This window comes from Myotis daubentonii, chromosome 11, assembly GCF_963259705.1.
Source record: "Myotis daubentonii chromosome 11, mMyoDau2.1, whole genome shotgun sequence".
Lineage (NCBI taxonomy): Eukaryota > Metazoa > Chordata > Mammalia > Chiroptera > Vespertilionidae > Myotis > Myotis daubentonii.
Window position 1 is genome coordinate 75454343 of NC_081850.1, and position 17392 is coordinate 75471734.

General features: G+C 50.8%; 1 protein-coding gene across 2 annotated transcripts in view; it reads left to right on the forward strand.

The window, feature by feature from the left end:
• The window catches only part of MVB12B (multivesicular body subunit 12B), a 141722-nt gene that overhangs the window by 39044 nt on the left and 85286 nt on the right, over positions 1–17392 (forward strand). For both annotated transcript variants that reach the window (XM_059658051.1, XM_059658052.1), the window contains exons 4-6: positions 3873–3969; positions 11427–11556; positions 13492–13614. In XM_059658051.1, the coding sequence (XP_059514034.1) occupies positions 3873–3969; positions 11427–11556; positions 13492–13614 (350 nt within the window). The remainder of the gene's footprint in view (positions 1–3872; positions 3970–11426; positions 11557–13491; positions 13615–17392) is intronic.

A 17392-nucleotide genomic window follows, 5' to 3' on the forward strand; every position in this document is an offset into this window, starting at 1 on the left:
TTTGTTTGTTGTGTGTGTGTGTGTGTGTCTGTCTCTGTGTGTGTGTTGTGTGTGTCTGTGTGTGTCTGTGTGTGTCTCTGTGTGTGTGTCTGTGTGTGTCTGTGTGTTGTGTGTGTCTGTGTGTTGTGTGTGTCTGTGTGTGTGTCTCTGTGTGTGTTGTGTGTCTGTGTGTTGTGTGTGTCTGTGTGTGTGTCTGTGTGTGTGTCTCTGTGTGTGTTGTGTGTGTCTGTCTCTGTGTGTGTCTCTGTGTGTGTCTGTGTGTTGTGTGTGTCTGTGTGTGTGTGTCTGTGTGTGTGTGTTGTGTGTGTCTGTGTGTGTGTCTCTGTCTGTGTGTTGTGTGTGTCTGTGTTTTGTGTGTGTCTGTGTGTGTGTGTCTGTGTGTGTGTTGTGTGTGTCTGTGTGTGTGTCTCTGTCTGTGTGTTGTGTGTGTCTGTGTTTTGTGTGTGTCTGTGTGTGTGTGTGTGTGTCTGTATGTGTGTGTGTGTTTTCTTGATTTCTGTCTTTGTTGCGTTTCCCCCGAAGGCTGTGGGTTCGTGGTACTCTAGGCCAGAGTCATCCCCGACCCTTCGTGTGGGGACACGACAAGTCTGAAGATGGCAGATGCGTGGCCTGCGCGTGCTAGCTTAGGTGTCACGGGTCGACCTTCTGCAGAGAATGCATGAGTTAGTCGCCCTTCGCTGAACACTGAGGAGGTGCTCATTGGGGGCTTCCTTTGTGTGTCTTCCTCCGGGAGGCCCAGGAGGCGGGGAGGGATGTGGGATGAGGACCAGGCCGTGGGGGACCTCTGCCGCTCCTTTGAAGCAGCGTAGGAAATAGGTGCGTTCTGGTTTCAGAAAAAGAATGAATGGGTCCTGTGGTGACATCCAGAGGGGCCCCCGGCCGGCCAGGAGTGGACAGGAATGAGGCATAGTTTAATCTGCCGCTGCCGTCCGGGCCGGCCTGCTGTCGGGGAGGCTCGGCGTGGCATAATTTGTACGGCTGAGAAGGAGGGCCGGGGATCTCAGGCTGGACAAATTCTTAATTAGGTGACTTGAGACTCCCAATGTAGGAGTTTGGGGAGACTCCTTTGGAACTTAAATTTCCTTCCCCCAGTAATGCCATGAATACAGAAACCTGGCTTTGGAGTGACATTGCTTCCTGGGGAAGGATCGAGATTAATTGCACTTTTCATGCCCTGTACTTTCTGCGTTACCTGTAATAATAATGTACATAGATTAGGTAGGGAGGATATTAAACAGAAGGATTTATGAACATTTGAATATTAAGTTGGTTATCTGTGGCTACCTTAAATGCAAGGTTGTCAAAAATAATTACAGTATACTAGCAACACTGGCTACCAGAGGCAATATAAATACCCTGAGTCAGTGCATATTGGGCCTTTGGCATGAATCATTTGCTCAACAAGGATTGGGAATACGTTCTTCATATTTATGAGGAGGAAATGAAAGGGAGCACGGGATGGGGGAGGGGAGAGGGACACGCGAAATTAATGGTGTCGCAGACCCACTGTATTAAACCCAGTGCAGCGCAGCCCCGAGCGCGGAGGGGCCCCACGCGGGCTGCGGGAAGCTCTGCAGCGCAGCTCCCGTTCGGTAGGCACGCGAGGGTTTGTGATGCTTTTAAAACGGCCACACCACCCGTGTTCTGCTTTCACGATCAGGGACATTTGTAGAGTGTGGAGGGTGAGGTCGCTAAGTGGTTTGCAGTTGACTTCCGTGAAACCCAGCTTGTCAAGCAGAAGACACCTGCACAGGATATTGATGAACGCCCATCCGTCTCCGGGGCAGGGACACATACCCAGTGTTAATTTCTCAATGCAGAAAGCAGTGATGACATGGAAACGCAGCTGCCATGAAAAAAAATGATGATCGATTAGATGAGGCAGCTCTGGAGGCAGCTCATGTCTGCGAGTTAGGCTAACAGTTCAAACCCTGCACACGGTCAGAGATGTGGCCCGCGCCCACGAGGGTCCCCAGTCCGCCTGCCGCGCTGCACTGGGCGCTGCTTCCCCGAGGCAGCCACCGAGGCAGACTAGTAGGAAGCGGTGGGCAAGCAGAGTTCTGTGAGAAGGAAATGGTTTTGTGACAACAGGCCCTGGTGTGCACGGATTCATGCACCAATGGGGTCCCTCAGCCTGGCCTGTGCCCTCTGCAATCTGGGACCCCTCGGGGGATGTTGGAGAGCCAATTTTGGCCTGATTCCTGGAGGCCAGGCCAAGGGACCCCACCGGTGTATGAATCTGTGCACCAGGTCTCCAGTATGCATATAAGATCTTAATCTCTACCCACCCTCCCCACTCCCTCCCTCCCCTCTGAGATTCATCAGTCTATTCCATGTTTCCATGCCTGTGCATTGAGCATCTGCCCCCTGGTGGTCAGTGTGCATCATAGCTACCAGTTGAACAGTTACTTAGGCTTTTATATATATGTAAATTTTATATATATATATATATATATATATATATATATATATATATATATATAAAATATACTTTTAATGTTTTTATTGGTAGAGTTTAGATTCATCATCCCAGCAAATCCAATCTGATTTCTGACTTTGAGCAGCCCACCCAGTTAAAAATGTACCAAAAAACATTAATTTTTTTCACCAAATAATGACTGACCACCTATTGTGTGCCAAGAACTGTGCTGGGCTTGGATTTACAGCAGTGACAGATAGTTTTGGTCCTGGTGGTTCTTAAACTCTAGGAGACAGATGTTAAATAACCTTGAAAATGTGCCATTATAAATTGATACGAAGGAAAATAGTGCCAAGAGAGAGGAGAGCGGAGAGTGTAGATGGAAAGAACTCCCCGAGTGGCCTTCAGAGAGCGTGTTCACTGGCATTGGGCAGAGGGCAGGGGCTGGCGCCCATGCGCAGAGACGGACACAGGCCTGAGGAGGTGCTGTGGAGGCCGGAGTGACGGCTGGCCATCTGGGTGCTTGTCCAAACACAGAGCAAGAGCCCGAGCGTGCTCACGCGGGCGAGGTGCTTCTGGGAAATGGGCACGCAGAGTGCGAGGCTGGCATCCTGACTGGAGAGATGGGGACCAGCAGCCATCCGTCTCTCCTTAACTGGCTCTGCCGGAGCGGGGGCGGTAACTGCAGATTACGCGGAAGGCTTTAATGACGTCTTCGGGGTAGCCCCAGTATTGAAGTTGTAGGGTGGATATCTTTAGAGCTCGTTTCCAGCGCGTTCACTGGTAATTCTCTCTCGCAGTTACAGGGGGTGGGAGCCGTCTTCGCACTGGTTACAGCAACTGCGCACCATGGACCCCATACACCACCACTAAATAGAAGCTTTAAGAGGCCCGGGTGCCTGCCATTCTGGAAGCTGTGTAATAGTGAGGCAGCAGGGCTTGTCACGCTGTATTTTATGATTCTTGGGATTTTACAGAATGTATCTAGCAGCCGAAATGTGTGTCGGTATGCAGGCTGGCAACCACTTAGGAGTGTGGCTGGTTCTCTGTTCGGTTTAGACGCAGCTCCCCCCTCCCCCCCCCCCCCCCCACGGCTGCCCCAGGGATTTGCTCTCTCTAACCTGCTGGGCCTGAGAGCCGGTCCCGGGACGGGACGTGTGCACAGCTGCCCTCTCCTGGTTACGTCTCCGGCATCTCCTGGCTGCTCGTCCGCCCAGCCAAGGCGTGCCATGTCTGAGTGAGTGCCTTTGAGGTTCTGCAGGTGAAACTCCTTCCCGGGCCACCGAGTCCCCGGGTGACCGCTGGGGAACAGTAAGTGGCGCCCACCCTAACTAACCTGCTGTCGTCAAGCTGCAGGAGTCATGGGGTAAATATGCATCCCGAAGCCAAAACAGCAAACCCACCACAGGCGTGTTTGGATTAATCGTCTGTCTCTCTCCTCTTTCCTCCCAAGAGTCATTTAGGGAACGTGTTGGTGGACATGAAGCTCATTGACATCAAGGACACTCTGCCTGTGGGCTTCATCCCGATCCAGGAGACGGTGGACACACGTGAGTGCCCCTTTAGTACCGCTCATCGCAATGCCGGTTTCCTTCCGCCAGGTATATTTTTAGGTATTTTTTGTGAGCATTTTTCTTTGGAAATATTTTAGGAGTCCCTACTGCTTGCCCATGAATAAACTCGTGTCTGACTCAGTTCTCCCAGGAGTTCGTAGCGTTCCAGTTAGCACCCTGTAAGTGGGCCGATGTCCTTGTCCCCCAGAGCGGGCTTCCTGCTGAGCTGGTCGCTCAGGAATGGATGGAGAGGCGGGTGGTAGTTCGTCCTCAGTGCGTCCTCTGCGCTGCTGAAGCCAAGCTTGGCACAGACCCAGGTGCAAAAGGGAAAAACCAGAAGATTCCCATGGAATACACGTGCACTACTGTCCCCATTTGGGCTCTGGGAGCTCACAAGGAAGGCCAGAACCAGGAAGACTGCCCATCAGCGTACACAGGATTCCGTGTGAGCGCTGAGCAGAACTGAGCAGAAGTCACTGACCAGTCAGAAGCTTCTTCAGGGTCCGTCATGCACATGAGCTGTCATGCAGTGCCGGGAAACCTCAGTGTATTTGAGTCGCCTCATTTTGATGTGAAATAACTTGTTTCATTTTTAATTACTCTTACCAGCTAAGTTTAGGATGCCCACACCATGAAGCAGTAAAATAAAAATGAACACAGAGACTCCTTTCTTTATGACACGTGATTTCTCTGTGAAGTTCTGTGTCTCATTCTGCGTCATACATATTTGAGTTTTCCGTATTTAGCCCCACTGGGACCCACTATTTTTGCTGGGTTTTTACTAGCATTTCATGTAGACCAGACTTTTCATATCTGCAGAGGCCAACTGTATATTAAAATATTCTTACAACTCAGTTAAACAACGACAACCACTGCGTAGCATATTTTCATTTTCTTAATAGTCTCCTCACTTTTGGACATTTTGCTATTACTTGCTTGTAATTATATGCATTAGTTAATAATTATAATAGCTGATATTTAGTATGTATTTTCTGTATGCTAACCCCTGTGGTAAATGCTCTATATACCTGATATCATTGAATCTTCAGAGACCTCTCTTTGGAAATGGACATTATTGAACCCAGTTCACATCTGCGATAAGTGAGACTCAGTAACTGCTTAGGGGTTAAAGAATTTACCCAAGGTCGCGCCCCTCAGAGTGGGGAGTAACCAGACACACACAAGTCTGACACCAGCCACACTTCTAACCACAGTGCCACTTTGCAAAAGCATGCGTTGAAGCACCTTTTACAAAAAGGTTTTATATATTTATGTATCGGGGGGTTTGGTAACTCTTTATTGGATATACCAGTAGTTCACACACCATACAGTTTACCCATTAAAGTATACAGTTTAGAGGTTTTTAGTATATTCACAGGGTTTGCAAGCATTGCCATCAGTTTTAGAATATTTCATCCCCTCCCCAAGAATCCCAGCCCCATTAGCAGTCACTCTCCACTTCTCTCCACCCCTCACCTTTGCACCCGCGCTAGCTCCAGGCAGTCACCCACCTGCTTGGTAGATGTGCCTGTCCAGAACATTTCATGTAAGTGGAATCGTGCAGTCTGTGGTCTTTCATGTTCAGCTCCTTTTACTGAGCATATGTTTTCAAGGTTCCTCCGTGTTGCAGCATCTATCAGTACCTCATTCCTTTTTATCACCAAATAATCCGCCATTTATATGGATATGCTACATTTTGCATATCCATCCAATTGATGGATATTTGGGTGGTTTCTGCTTTTGGCTGTTGTGAATAATGCTGCTATGAGCATTCGTGTACAAGTTTTTGTGTGGACATATGTTTTCATTTCTCTTAGGTGTCTACTAGGCATGGAATGGCTGGTCCTATTCTAACTCTGTGTTTAACTTTCTGAGGAACCGCCACACTGTTTCTAAAGGCGCAGCACTGTTTTACCTTCCCACCAGCAGTGCGCGCGGTTCCGAGCTTCCCCAGCACGTGTCACTGTCCTTGATTCCAGCGTCTCAGTGGGTTCGAGGGGTCTCCCGTTGTGGTTTCGGTGTGTGTTTCCCTGTTAGTTAATGATGCTGGGCATCTTAGCATGTGCTTGTTGGCCGTGGGTGTCTTCTCTGGAGAAAGGTCTCTTCTGATCCTTTGCCATTTTAAAGTGGGTTTTCTTTGTTTAACTGAGTTATAAGAATATTTTAATATACAGTTGACCCTTGAACAACATGGGTTTGGACTGGGTGGATCCAGTTATACACAGATTTTTTTCCAGTAAATACTATAACCATATTTCCTTAACATTTTCTTTTCTCTAGCTTACTTTATTGTAAGGATACAGTGTACAATACATATAACATACAAAATATGTATTAATTCACTGTATATGTTATTGACAAGGCTTCCAGTCAACAGTAAGCTATTAGTAGTTATATTTTGGGGGAGTCAAAAGTTATACCCGGATTTTTTATTATGTGGGGGATTGGGGCCCTTATCCCCTGGGTTTTTCAGGGTTTAACCATATTCTAGATGTAAGGTTTGCAATATTTTCTCACATTTTGTGGGGTGTTTTTTTTTTTTCCACTTTCTTGTTGTCCTTCAAAAAGTTTTTTATTTTGATGGAATCCATTTACCTTTTTTTTTTTTTTTTGGCTTATGCTTTTGGTAACATACCCAAGAAATCACTGCCTAAATCAAGGTCACCAAGATTCATGCCTATGTTTTCTCCTAAGAGATTTATAGTTTTAACTCTTACATTTATGTCTTTAATCCATTTTGAGTTAAGTTTTGTGAATGGTGTGAGATAGGGGTCCAACTTCATTCTTGTGCATGTGAATTTCTGATTGAATGACAGTTCTTTCCTCCACTGGCTTGTCTCAGCGTCCTTGTTGAACGCCAGTTGACCATAACTGCGCGAGTTTGTTTCTGGACCCTGAGTTCTCCCATCGATCTATATGTCTTCCCTTATGCCAGTCGTGATTGATTACTGTAGCTTTGTAGCAGGTTTTGAAACTATGAGTCCTCCAACTTTGTTCTTCTTTTTCAAGATGATCTGACTATTCTGGGTCTCTGGAATTTTCACATAAATTTTAGGATTTGTCGGTTTCTGCAAAGAAGCCAGCTGGGATTTTGATAGGAATGACGTTGAGTCTGTAGGTCAGTTTGGGTGTGTACAGATTTCGAATGATTTCCTTGTGATAGGTTCCCAAGTACTTGAGCCTGCTGGGTCCTTGGCCTCTGTGGTCTGCCCAGCCTTCCTCCACAAGGTGTTCCTCATACTCAAACACCCTCTGCTTCACCCAAACCAAGCCACGTGCTGTGCGCTCTGCAGGCTCCTTTCCTTGCTGACTACGTATTTGCTACTGTTTCCCTTGCCTGAAAATGCCTCTTCCCTCAACTCAGAATGCCCACACCCCAGATCTTTCTGGCTGAGCCAAAGTCCTCCCGCCTGCATCAGGCAGTCTCTGGTCCCTACACACCAGTGTGAAGCAAGCTCTCTCCTCTCCACAGTCAGCAAAGCTTGGTGGGTGCCTGTGGCACTGCAGGCTTTGGGATGTGAAGGTGACGATGATATGGCCCTTGCCACAGGGACCTTAGTCTAGTGGGTGACCTGCGCGTGGCAACAAGAAGCTGCGTCAGCACACACCGAGCCAGGGCTCACCAGTCGGAGGTCAGGTCCCGTCTGCCTTCTCAGTGCGCACACTCACTGAAGGGCAGGAGCGGAGTAAGCCGTGCAAGTCAGTGTGGGAAGCCCAAGGGCGTGATTCTGCCTCTGAATTCCCATCGTTACCTCCACGAGGACGAAGTGCAGGGTGGCCTGTGGAGAACTTGGGCTGTGGAGCCGAGTCGCCTGGTATTGAGTCTGGCTTTGCACTTACAACTAGAGGACTTCACCCTCCTGGGCCTCAGTTTCCTCATCTGTAAAATGGGGAGGGGGGATATTATTTACCTCATAATAATGTTTCTAGCTGCATTTTAGCCATTTATGTGTTTTCTTCATGTCTTTGCTACTTATCTCTTTCTTTGAGGGCAAGACCCGTGTTTAATTCATCTTTGAATTGCCTAAGGCAGTGGTTGCCAACCGCTGGTGGTCCATGAGGTCCAAAAGGTTGGCGACCCCCGGCCTAAGGTACCCATTGTGCACAGTGCCATGCTCAGAGGATGGGCTCAATAAAGATAAGCGTTATTACTCTCTGTTGCCAAAGTAACTTCCAGAAATACCGATTCATGTGCCACTAATGACACAGGTTTGTACCTGTTCTCCACAGACCTGCCAGCATAGGCTTTAAATTTTTTACTTAGTTTTGCTATCCCATTTTATTGAATTTTCATCTCGTTATTTATTAGCAAGACTGAACATTTCACAAGTGTGTGCTTGCTACCTTTGCTTATTCTTAAGTGGCATCTCCGCTTGAGAACTAAAATTGCCTGTAGACTTGCGTTAATTTTCCACTTCCCCCTGCTTTTCTTCGTTTTAGAATTGGTGTTCATTTGTGACAACTAATGGACGTACCGTGTCTTTATGTTGATACTGCAGAGCCACAGGGATTTCCCACGCTGCACTTTGCTCTCGTTGAACCAGTTCAGCGAGGAAGGCCAGGGTGGGGGCCGGCCTGGGCCACAGGCGGTGTGGCTGCCATGGGGTGAGCCTGGGCCGTGATCCGGGCCGGGCAGCCTCCCCCCGTGACGGGGGCGCAGTTGCTGTGCCGTGGACTTTCTGAGGTTGTCCAGGCCTCTCCACCAGGTGTCTTATCTCACCAGGCGGGTGGGATCGGGGTAGCCTCTCATGTTGGGTCACACGGCCATTTCCTGGAGACTTTACCAGGGAACAGGTGCAGTTTGGGTGCATGGAAGGCCCTGATTTTACAAAGTCAGCTGAAAGGAGGAGACTCCTGTAATCAATTTAAAATACAGTTTGTTGCAATCCACATAGTACTTAGACACTGGAAGGCTGTTTGTTTTAGTAAAGTGCTGTGTCCTTTCTGTGTTCATTAGCATGACTGAACACATTTCTATTGACTCTGCATAATATATTTACTTAAAACCAGGCCCGCTGAAGCGTGTGTAATTAGTGGCTCCATGCTGTAGGGGGAGGAAGGGAGCAGAGAGCAGCGAGGCAAGAGCAAGTGAAATACCTGCATTCTCACCTGCTCAAGCGCGTGATTTTCCAGGGTGCAGGGCTGCTGTTGGGGTCGGGATTCAGGCCTTGTTACTCTCGGTTGTAGGTCCCATCCAGCCCTCGGTGTCCTCACCAAGGAAGAGAACCCACAGAGTTTCTGAGTTCCATCTGGCTCTTACCCCCCCCCCCCCCCCAACAACAACACAGCACCCAGCACCTCTGATCCTTGGTAAAGTCCAGACGGCCACAGGCCTGCCCTGCCCTCCTCATGCTGCTCCCTGATTTGATGCCTATTTCCTGACCCGAATGGAAAGGTCTTGAAAGTCAGGGCTGAGCCCTGACTTAAACCGTGTGCTGGAGACTTCCTTGATGACGATAAGAACGTTCATGGCTGTTCCTTATTGAGCTTGTGCGTGTGCCAGGCACAGGGCTAAGGGAAGCGTATCCCACCCCACTTCATCCACCGGCCACCCTCCGGGTGGGGTTTCATTCGCTCCCTTCTACAGACAGCGGGGAAGAGCTCGGAGAGATTAAAGTCATGGTGTTGGGAAGTGGCGGAGGTGGGGTTTTAACCCAGGTCTGTCTGACTCATGTCTGAGTGATGCAGTTCATTGAAACTTGTGTTTAAAAACCACAGAGGAGCAAGCAAACACCTGGCTGGCCACCGCGGGCGGGGGCTGCGAGGGCACAGACTCATCACGAAGACTCGATGAAGAATCACGTATTTATCTTGTTTTCCTATACAACATATTTCAGAGAGACCAAGTAGTTGAAGAAAAGTTATTTTTTTATATAGAAGAATTCCAGCTGAAAATGGGGAAGGATGACAGATTTAGAAAATCGCCACTTTGAAACCTTTAATGCAGTGGTTCTCAGACTTCCTGATGCCACGACCCTTTAATACAGTTCCTCATGTTGTGGTGACCCCCAACCATAAAATTATTTGCGTTGCTACTTCATAACTGTAATTTTGCTACTGTTATGAATCATAATGTAAGTGATATGCAGGATGTATTTTCATTGTTACAAATGGAACATAATTAAAGCATAGTGATTAATCACAAAAACAATATGTAATTATATATGTGTTTTCTGATGGTCTTACGCCCTGTGAAAGGGTCATTCGACCCCCAAAGGGGTCGCGACCCACAGGTTGAGAACTGCTGCTTTAATGAAATGATGAATCTAAGCAGCAGTCGTCAGGGGAGGTGAATACTCAGAGAGTAGCTGCTGGGAACTTCATCACGGCGGACAGGCCGACACCCCCAGAAGCCGAGGGGGCGAGCTGTCGCCGCAGGACGTACCTGCACCACCAGGGAAGTGTTCTTGCCTAAAGAACCCTAACTTGCCTCTTACTGGGCCTTTAGCTGTAGCTGCCAGTTCGTAGGTACAGGGGAGTGACCCAGTTTCTCCAGCACCAGCGCCCCGAAGACAGGGAAGGGGAGAGGCTGCAACAGAATAAAAGGGACTTGAGAGACCTGACAGCCACAGTCAGACAAGCCAGCAGTGAAATGACATTCTTGAGATAATGAAGGGAACTTGAATACAGACTATTTATTGGATGATATTAGGAATTGTTGTTCATTTTCTTAAGGATGATCATGGCATGGTGATTGTGTTAAAAAAAGATTGTCTGCCCCAGATGCCTACTGAGCTATCGACAGGTGACAAGACACAGTGTTAGGGATTCATCTTAAATCCTCCAGCCAGGCCACGTGGGATGAAACCAGCCTGTCCACTGGGGGCAGCGTTGAAACTAGATGACAGGAACATGTGGGGTCATGCGCTTTGGGGAATGTTTGAAAATTTCTACACTGAAAAGGAAAAATGAAAACAGTCCGTGTAGTAACGTGTGTTCACGCGCAGGTGTCCGTGTGCCTGTGTCTGAAGGCTGCCGCAGTGAGCAGGTGCGGCGTCTCCTCGCAGAGGGGGTGCACCCCAGAAGCCCCTCTCCGCGGGGAAAGGCTGCGCTCCGGCCGCACACCCGGCTGCCCGCTGTGGGCCCGGGGAGGGCAGGAGGCGCAGGGCCAGCCCTTCTGTCGGGCGCTTGGATGACCAGCCCCTTCCGCCGCCAGAAAGGGAACGTTACGGGAGACCTGATGCTCCGTATAGAGCAGCGGTTCTCAACCTTCCTAATGCCGCGACCCTTTAATACAGTTCCTCGTGTTGTGACCCCCAATTTCATTGTGACAAACTGAACATCATTAAAGCATAGTGATTAATCACAAAACAATATGTAATTATATATGTGTTTTCCGATGGTCTTAGGCGACCCTGTGAAAGGGTCGTTCGACCCCCAAAGGGGTCGCGACCCACAGGTTGAGAACCGCTGGTATAGAGACTCACACCTTTCCTTGTTGTTCTTTCCTGCAGAGGAAGTGGCTTTTAGAAAGAAGAGGCTGTGCATTAAATTCATCCCCCGGGATTCCACGGAGGCGGCGATCTGTGACATCCGGATCATGGGCCGGACCAAGCAGGCCCCCCCGCAGTACACGTTCATTGGGTGAGTCCATAGCCAGGCCTCGCCTCCTCTCCCTGTGCGAGCTGCAGCTGGTCCAGACCACCACGCTGTCCACCCCCGCCCCTCAGCTCGTGCCCCTCGCCGCTCTCAGGGCCTTCCGTGCCCTTGTCCTGGTGTTTATCCTTGACGCTCTGTGGGCCTTTCCAGGTGCCCCCAAGCCCAGGGGTTCTCTCCTTTGGGACCCCTGAGCCTCGGCTCTCAGCAGTTTATTCGCCCACTGAGTTCACGGCGCCTTCGTTCCATGGCCAGAGACCCTGGCAGGTGGCGACTGAGGCACACGAAGAGCCTGCTCTCAGAGTTGTGTTCTGACAGGAGAGGCGAGCGACAAACAGGACATTAATGATGATATCATTTTAGGGAGCAACAGAAATGAGACACTACAGTGAACCAGCGGCCCCTTCAGCGAGGGGGTCAGGTGGGGAGGCTTGAGCAGAGACCTCCAGCGTAAGAAGCCGCCCTGCGGAGTGTGAGAGGCAGGGCCTCTGACAGGAGGGGACGCCGGTGGGAACGGGCGTGGCATGTCCGGGAGCGGCGTGGCTGGCTGGGCGAGCGAGGGGGAGTCGGGAGAGGGGAGGGGAGCGGCCGCCGGGACCTCGTGGGACATGATCGTGGTGTGGATTTTCTCCCAGGGCACCGGATGCCAGTGGGGGGTTCTGAGTCGAGAAAAACGTGCTATTTCATGACCACATGGTAATTCCGTGTGCAGTTTTCTGGCTGCACGTTCGTCTTCCCTGAAGAGCAGAGGGCTGGTTCACCGGTGGCCTCAGTATCGGCACAGGCCTGGCTCTGAAGCCACTTCATAAGCACAAAGTACAAGGAATCTCAGGGTTTCACTCTGGGCTCTTTGGACTGTGGGTGAGAGGGAACCCAGCCCAGGCTGGCTCAGTGTGGCCCGAAGTAGGTGCTCGGAGAACGTCACTAGGATCTAGTTTCTCCCTCCCTCCTCCTGGCTCTGATTCCAGGGGACCCCATCCCTAGACATGTTCTCCCCAGTGGGGGAATGGTGGCCCGCTTGGTTCGCCGACTTTTCCTCCAGGTTCAAGTCCCGAGGCAAAGAGCAAGTCTGTGTTCTCAATCATTCAAACAGAAGTGCCAGAACTCAGTCTCATTGGTCTTGATGGACCCCTTCTGGGGTCCTGTGCACCCCGACCCTGTCACTGCTGCCTGGGAAATGTCGTTCTCTCTCCCAGGCCTGAGCCATTGGAACTCAGGGACCAACAATGAGGGGTGGCTGCCCCCAGATGCAGAGGGGAGATAAAAAGTCAGACTGGGGAGTGAATGGATGCTGGGTGTCCTAAAGACAATAGATGTTCATTGTACTCAGTCACCCGAGACCCAGGATTTCATCGGTGTGGTAGATGGTTGTCGGCCCCCGGCCGCGTGCCTCTCTCCCTGGCTGGCTCTGCAGGCATCTCGCTGGTCCCCGTGGGGCCCCACGGATAAGTTCTCCTATTGGCTTTTGAGATCGCCTCCTGGATCTGGGTCATGTTCTATTTCTTTTCTTGTTCATTTTAATCCAGACCCTCCTCTTTCCCCTGAAAGCCGGACCTTTGCCCATCGGCCTGGCACAGGCTGGGTGACAGGCAAGCTGTGGTGTTTGCTTGAAGTGCGAGGGGAGCCGGTATCACTGAACTAGAAGTGGGGCTTGAAGCGGATTGTCGTGTAAACACCCACAATTAAATGACAAAATTAAAAAAAAATTAAAGACTGAGAACCAAGGAAAGTGCAGTAGGAAGGTAGGAAGGCCAGCTCTGAACTGTGACACCCAGGGCCCACGGGGGTGATGTGACCAGTCTGTGGACAACAGTTCCCTGGTGTTTGAGGCTGCGATTCTTTTAAAGGAGTTGGTTTGCCTTGTCGCTCAGGTAAATGCTTTGTGCTAAACTGCGCCATGAAGTTTTCTCTTTTCTCCTACAGGGAACTGAACAGCATGGGGATCTGGTATCGAATGGGCAGAGTTCCAAGAAACCATGACTCATCTCAACCCACAACACCTTCCCAGTCGTCAGCTGCTTCCACCCCAGCCCCCAGCCTTCCCAGGTGAGGCATGGTCCTGGCATCTCGTGCTGCGATGCATGTTACAGTCACGTGGTCTTGGGTTCCAGGGCACATGTTTCACAACCCCTCCACTCAGTATCTGCTGAAATCGTGCAGAAGCAATCTACCTTTGGAGGATGTTTTAAAATCCAATTCGAAATCTTTGCATTACTTGAATGTAAAGGCCATTGTGTATTCTGTCCTGCACACGTTCTGAAGGCCCCTAAAGTAGCAGAGCATGCAGCTGGAAGGGCTGGCGGCTGCACGCAGGCAGGGCCCACAGCCCCGTGGCTGGAGCCTGGCCGGAAGAAGTTGCGGTTCCTTCTCTGCCTGGGCCAGCCACTCATTTGAAACCCAGGAGGGTTGGTAAGTAATTGTGTTTATTTTCACATTGTTCCTTTTCCCAATGAGTAGAACTAAGACATGAGCAGTTTGGGTTTGAGAGAATAGTGAGAAGTTTTTCAGGAGATGTTAGTTTTAATCATTGTTTCCACAAAGAAATTCCGGAGAGCAACCTGGGCGCTCTGCAGCCGATTTCAGTCGGAATCGAGGTGGACACGGTCTCCACTTTCTGCAAGACGGGGGTGGGAAAGGAATCCTGTCTCTAAAGAAACCTCGCATCACTAGGAGGAAATTATTTGAGGACAAGGAACAACAAACAGCGATGATGGATTAAGTTTGAGACGGGGATTACAAAAGTAAATAAAACAAGAAAGGTTTGGCAGGGCAGTGTCATTGGGGATTGATGTAACATAAATGAGAATGGATCTAGAAGCTTCCATGTGGGCCAATAGAGATGAACACAATCTGTCAGGATCAGGGCAAAATGGTCACTGGCAGGCTCCCCCTCCTGATCCACGACCCACACCTTGCCTGTGGAGGTGCAGGGGTGGCAAGGCTGCACTGGTCTATGAGCATCCGCCTCTCGGAAGAAGCCAGCAGCTCCGAGAGCTCTGTCCTTCAGCTCATCCTCCATAGAGACAGTCTGGGCTTTCTCCTGACAGACCCACAGCCAAGAGTGGTCCTTCAGCTTAACTACCCCTGGAACCGCCTGAGGCGTCAGAAGCGGTTTTCCAGTTCACTTCGATGGGAAAAGACACAGATAGCGAATGAGTAGCCAGAGGGCAGGTGGAGCAGCTGAGTGTCTGGTTTAGGACAGGGGTGGGGAACGGCCAGCCATGGGCCATATAAGGCCTTCGAAATCGTTTGGTCTGGCCCTGCCAAGGCATTAGGGGAGTTAATGCATTAAATGTTTGCCCAAATACAGCAGGCTACTTTTAAGTTGATAATGGCTATGGCCTTCGAATGATGTTGTAAATACCCAGTGGCCCTTGGCAGAAGAAAGGTTCCCCACCCCTGGGTTAGGCGCTTGAGGCTAATGCAGTTCAGTTTGCGCTTGCTCACTACACAGGGCACGGTCAGAGGTGCAATCACCATGGTCACCTGTGCTCAGGGCAGCTCAGGCCCATCACCTGTGGGCGGGTTCCTTTAGGCTCAGCCCTGGGGTAGTTACAGCTGCTCCCTGTTGACATCATATGGCTTGGAAGGACCTAGAAACGGGCACAACCTCAGGGCAGGTTCTGCCTTTCTGTTGGGTAAAGAAAGTGCTGCTTCTCCGGGGAGTTAAAGCAGGAGGCCCGGTCTCCACAGGAGGCTGCTGGTCAGCGGTGGAGCATGGTCGCTGGCACTGAGGTGAGAGGGCCCGAGACACCCGGGCGGCCCCGGGCGGAACTGCAGGTGGTGTTTATAAGGCTTATATATTTTATACCCTCTTGTTGTATAGTTTATGGTTTACAGTGGTTGTAAGGAAATTGGATCAATTTTGTTTTACTTGCCAAATAAAACAAATGTCAAAATAGTCCATATAAAATGTATTCTAATTTGGCTGAGTTGAGTCAGCCAGTAGGCAGTAGGATAATTGAATGTTACAGTAGTGCTTCCCAGTCAAAACCACTGTCTCTCCCAGCTCTCCGCTGCCGCTGGGCAGCGGGTTACAGGCGCCTGCACACCTGCCGAGCCTCCCGAGTCATCGGGCTTCTGTGCCTTTGGTTTCTGCGTTGTTTTCTTATCCAGCGTCTTTGATAATTTTTAAAGATGAAACGCTGATCACTTACTCAAGTTTTCCATTGAAGATTGATGAACGGATGAGTGCGTTACTTTACCCCTTGAGGCTTCAGGTCTCGCTAACCTCCCAGCAGAGGAATCTGGCAGCTTCTGCTCTCCCCTCCCCAAGCCTCAGACCTTACGCTGACCTGGCAGCCTCTTCTTCCCTTCCTGTTCCCTGCGTCTGCGTCTTTGCTCATGTGACACCTGTGCTGTCAGCTCCGTGCCCCCTCTCCCAGGAAGCCTTCCCTGAACACCAGGGCTGGGCCTGGGTCTTGGCTTTCTGTTCTGAGCGCCTCTCGCCTGTTAAGCGTTCACTCTGTGCTGTGCTCCTGTTGGGACCTCCTCGAGGCTGGGCTGTGTCCACTCCGGGATCTCCCAGCGCTCAGCGCAGGTCCAGGCACGTACTCAGTTTTGCAGAAATGCTTCTCCATCAGCCTAGAGACCTCGTGCTGCTCTCATCCACCGCCTCCCTCCCCCCCAAAACTCCCGAGCCCCTGAACAATCTTGGGGATTTTCTGATTATGAGAGTAAGACAGACTTGTTGAAAATTGGCAGAATCCAGAAATAACAAACACACAGAAACCCCATTTCCGTGAGCAAAGGTGCATCATTGTCATTTTTCTGTGCACTTTTTACATAGGTGATATCACGTCATCGCAGGTTTGTGTTTTGCTGCTTCTTACTCCTGTAGTACTGAACCACAAGCATGAGGACAACTCCCTCCAGCCGGGCCTTTGTGTGAACCAAGGATCAGGTTGCAAGGCCTCGGCTGGAGTGAGAGTGTGGTGATGCGGCGCCCTCTACCGGCCAAACGTGGGGGCGGCGGCGGCAGCGCGGAGGCCTGGCCGCTGGTTCCTGAGCGCTGGGCATCGCCGTTTCCCCAGCAAATCCCTTGTGGGGCCTGGAAGGGAACGAGGGAGCAGGGCCAGGAGCAGACCTCACTGCTTTCTTGAGCTCCAGGCTTTGTCTCAAAAGTTAAAATTGTGTTGCTCTTCCCGTTTCTATGTTGTCACTCACATTTAAAAGAATTCCCTGCCGTTTTTTGGTGAGCTCTGATCTCCAGCTTCATTCAGACAAAAGGGGCAGTTGGCCCTCTCCAGGAAGCGGGGGTCATCACCGGAGGGCCTCGTGGTCCCAGCAGAGCTGCCTTCTCGCTCCAGAGGCCGGGGCTGCCCAGGACGGTGCTTTCTGCCCGCGTCCTTCCTGTGGCCACGACAGTGCCAGTCCTGGGCCGGAGACCATGCTGTCCTTTCACGGTGGGCCTGCCGGAGACCGGAGACGAGGCTGCCCCCGGCTGTGTCCACTGAGCTGGACACAGTGTTTGGTGACGTTTGTGGCAAAAGGCGGATTCGGTCTTGGCAGAGCTGCTCTTCCTCATTCAGCGACTCTCTCACTCATCTCCGCACGCGTTTCTGAGCTTCCGAAGGGAGAAGGTGATGCCGCCTCTCCCAGGAGCTCGGAGCCTCTGTTTCCTCTCTGGGCATCAGCCCCCCCTCTCCCCCCACGCAGGTCGGCTGCAGGATGGCGCTGGCCGTGGCTGAGGCCCCGACACCTCCCCTTCTCTTCTGGGCAGGCCAGGCCTGAGCTCTGCAAGTCCGCTGGTGCAGGCCTTTCCAGTTCTCTTCCGTGCCGCTGCCTGGGGGCCGGTGCAGATGGGGAAGCACCTTCCAGCTTC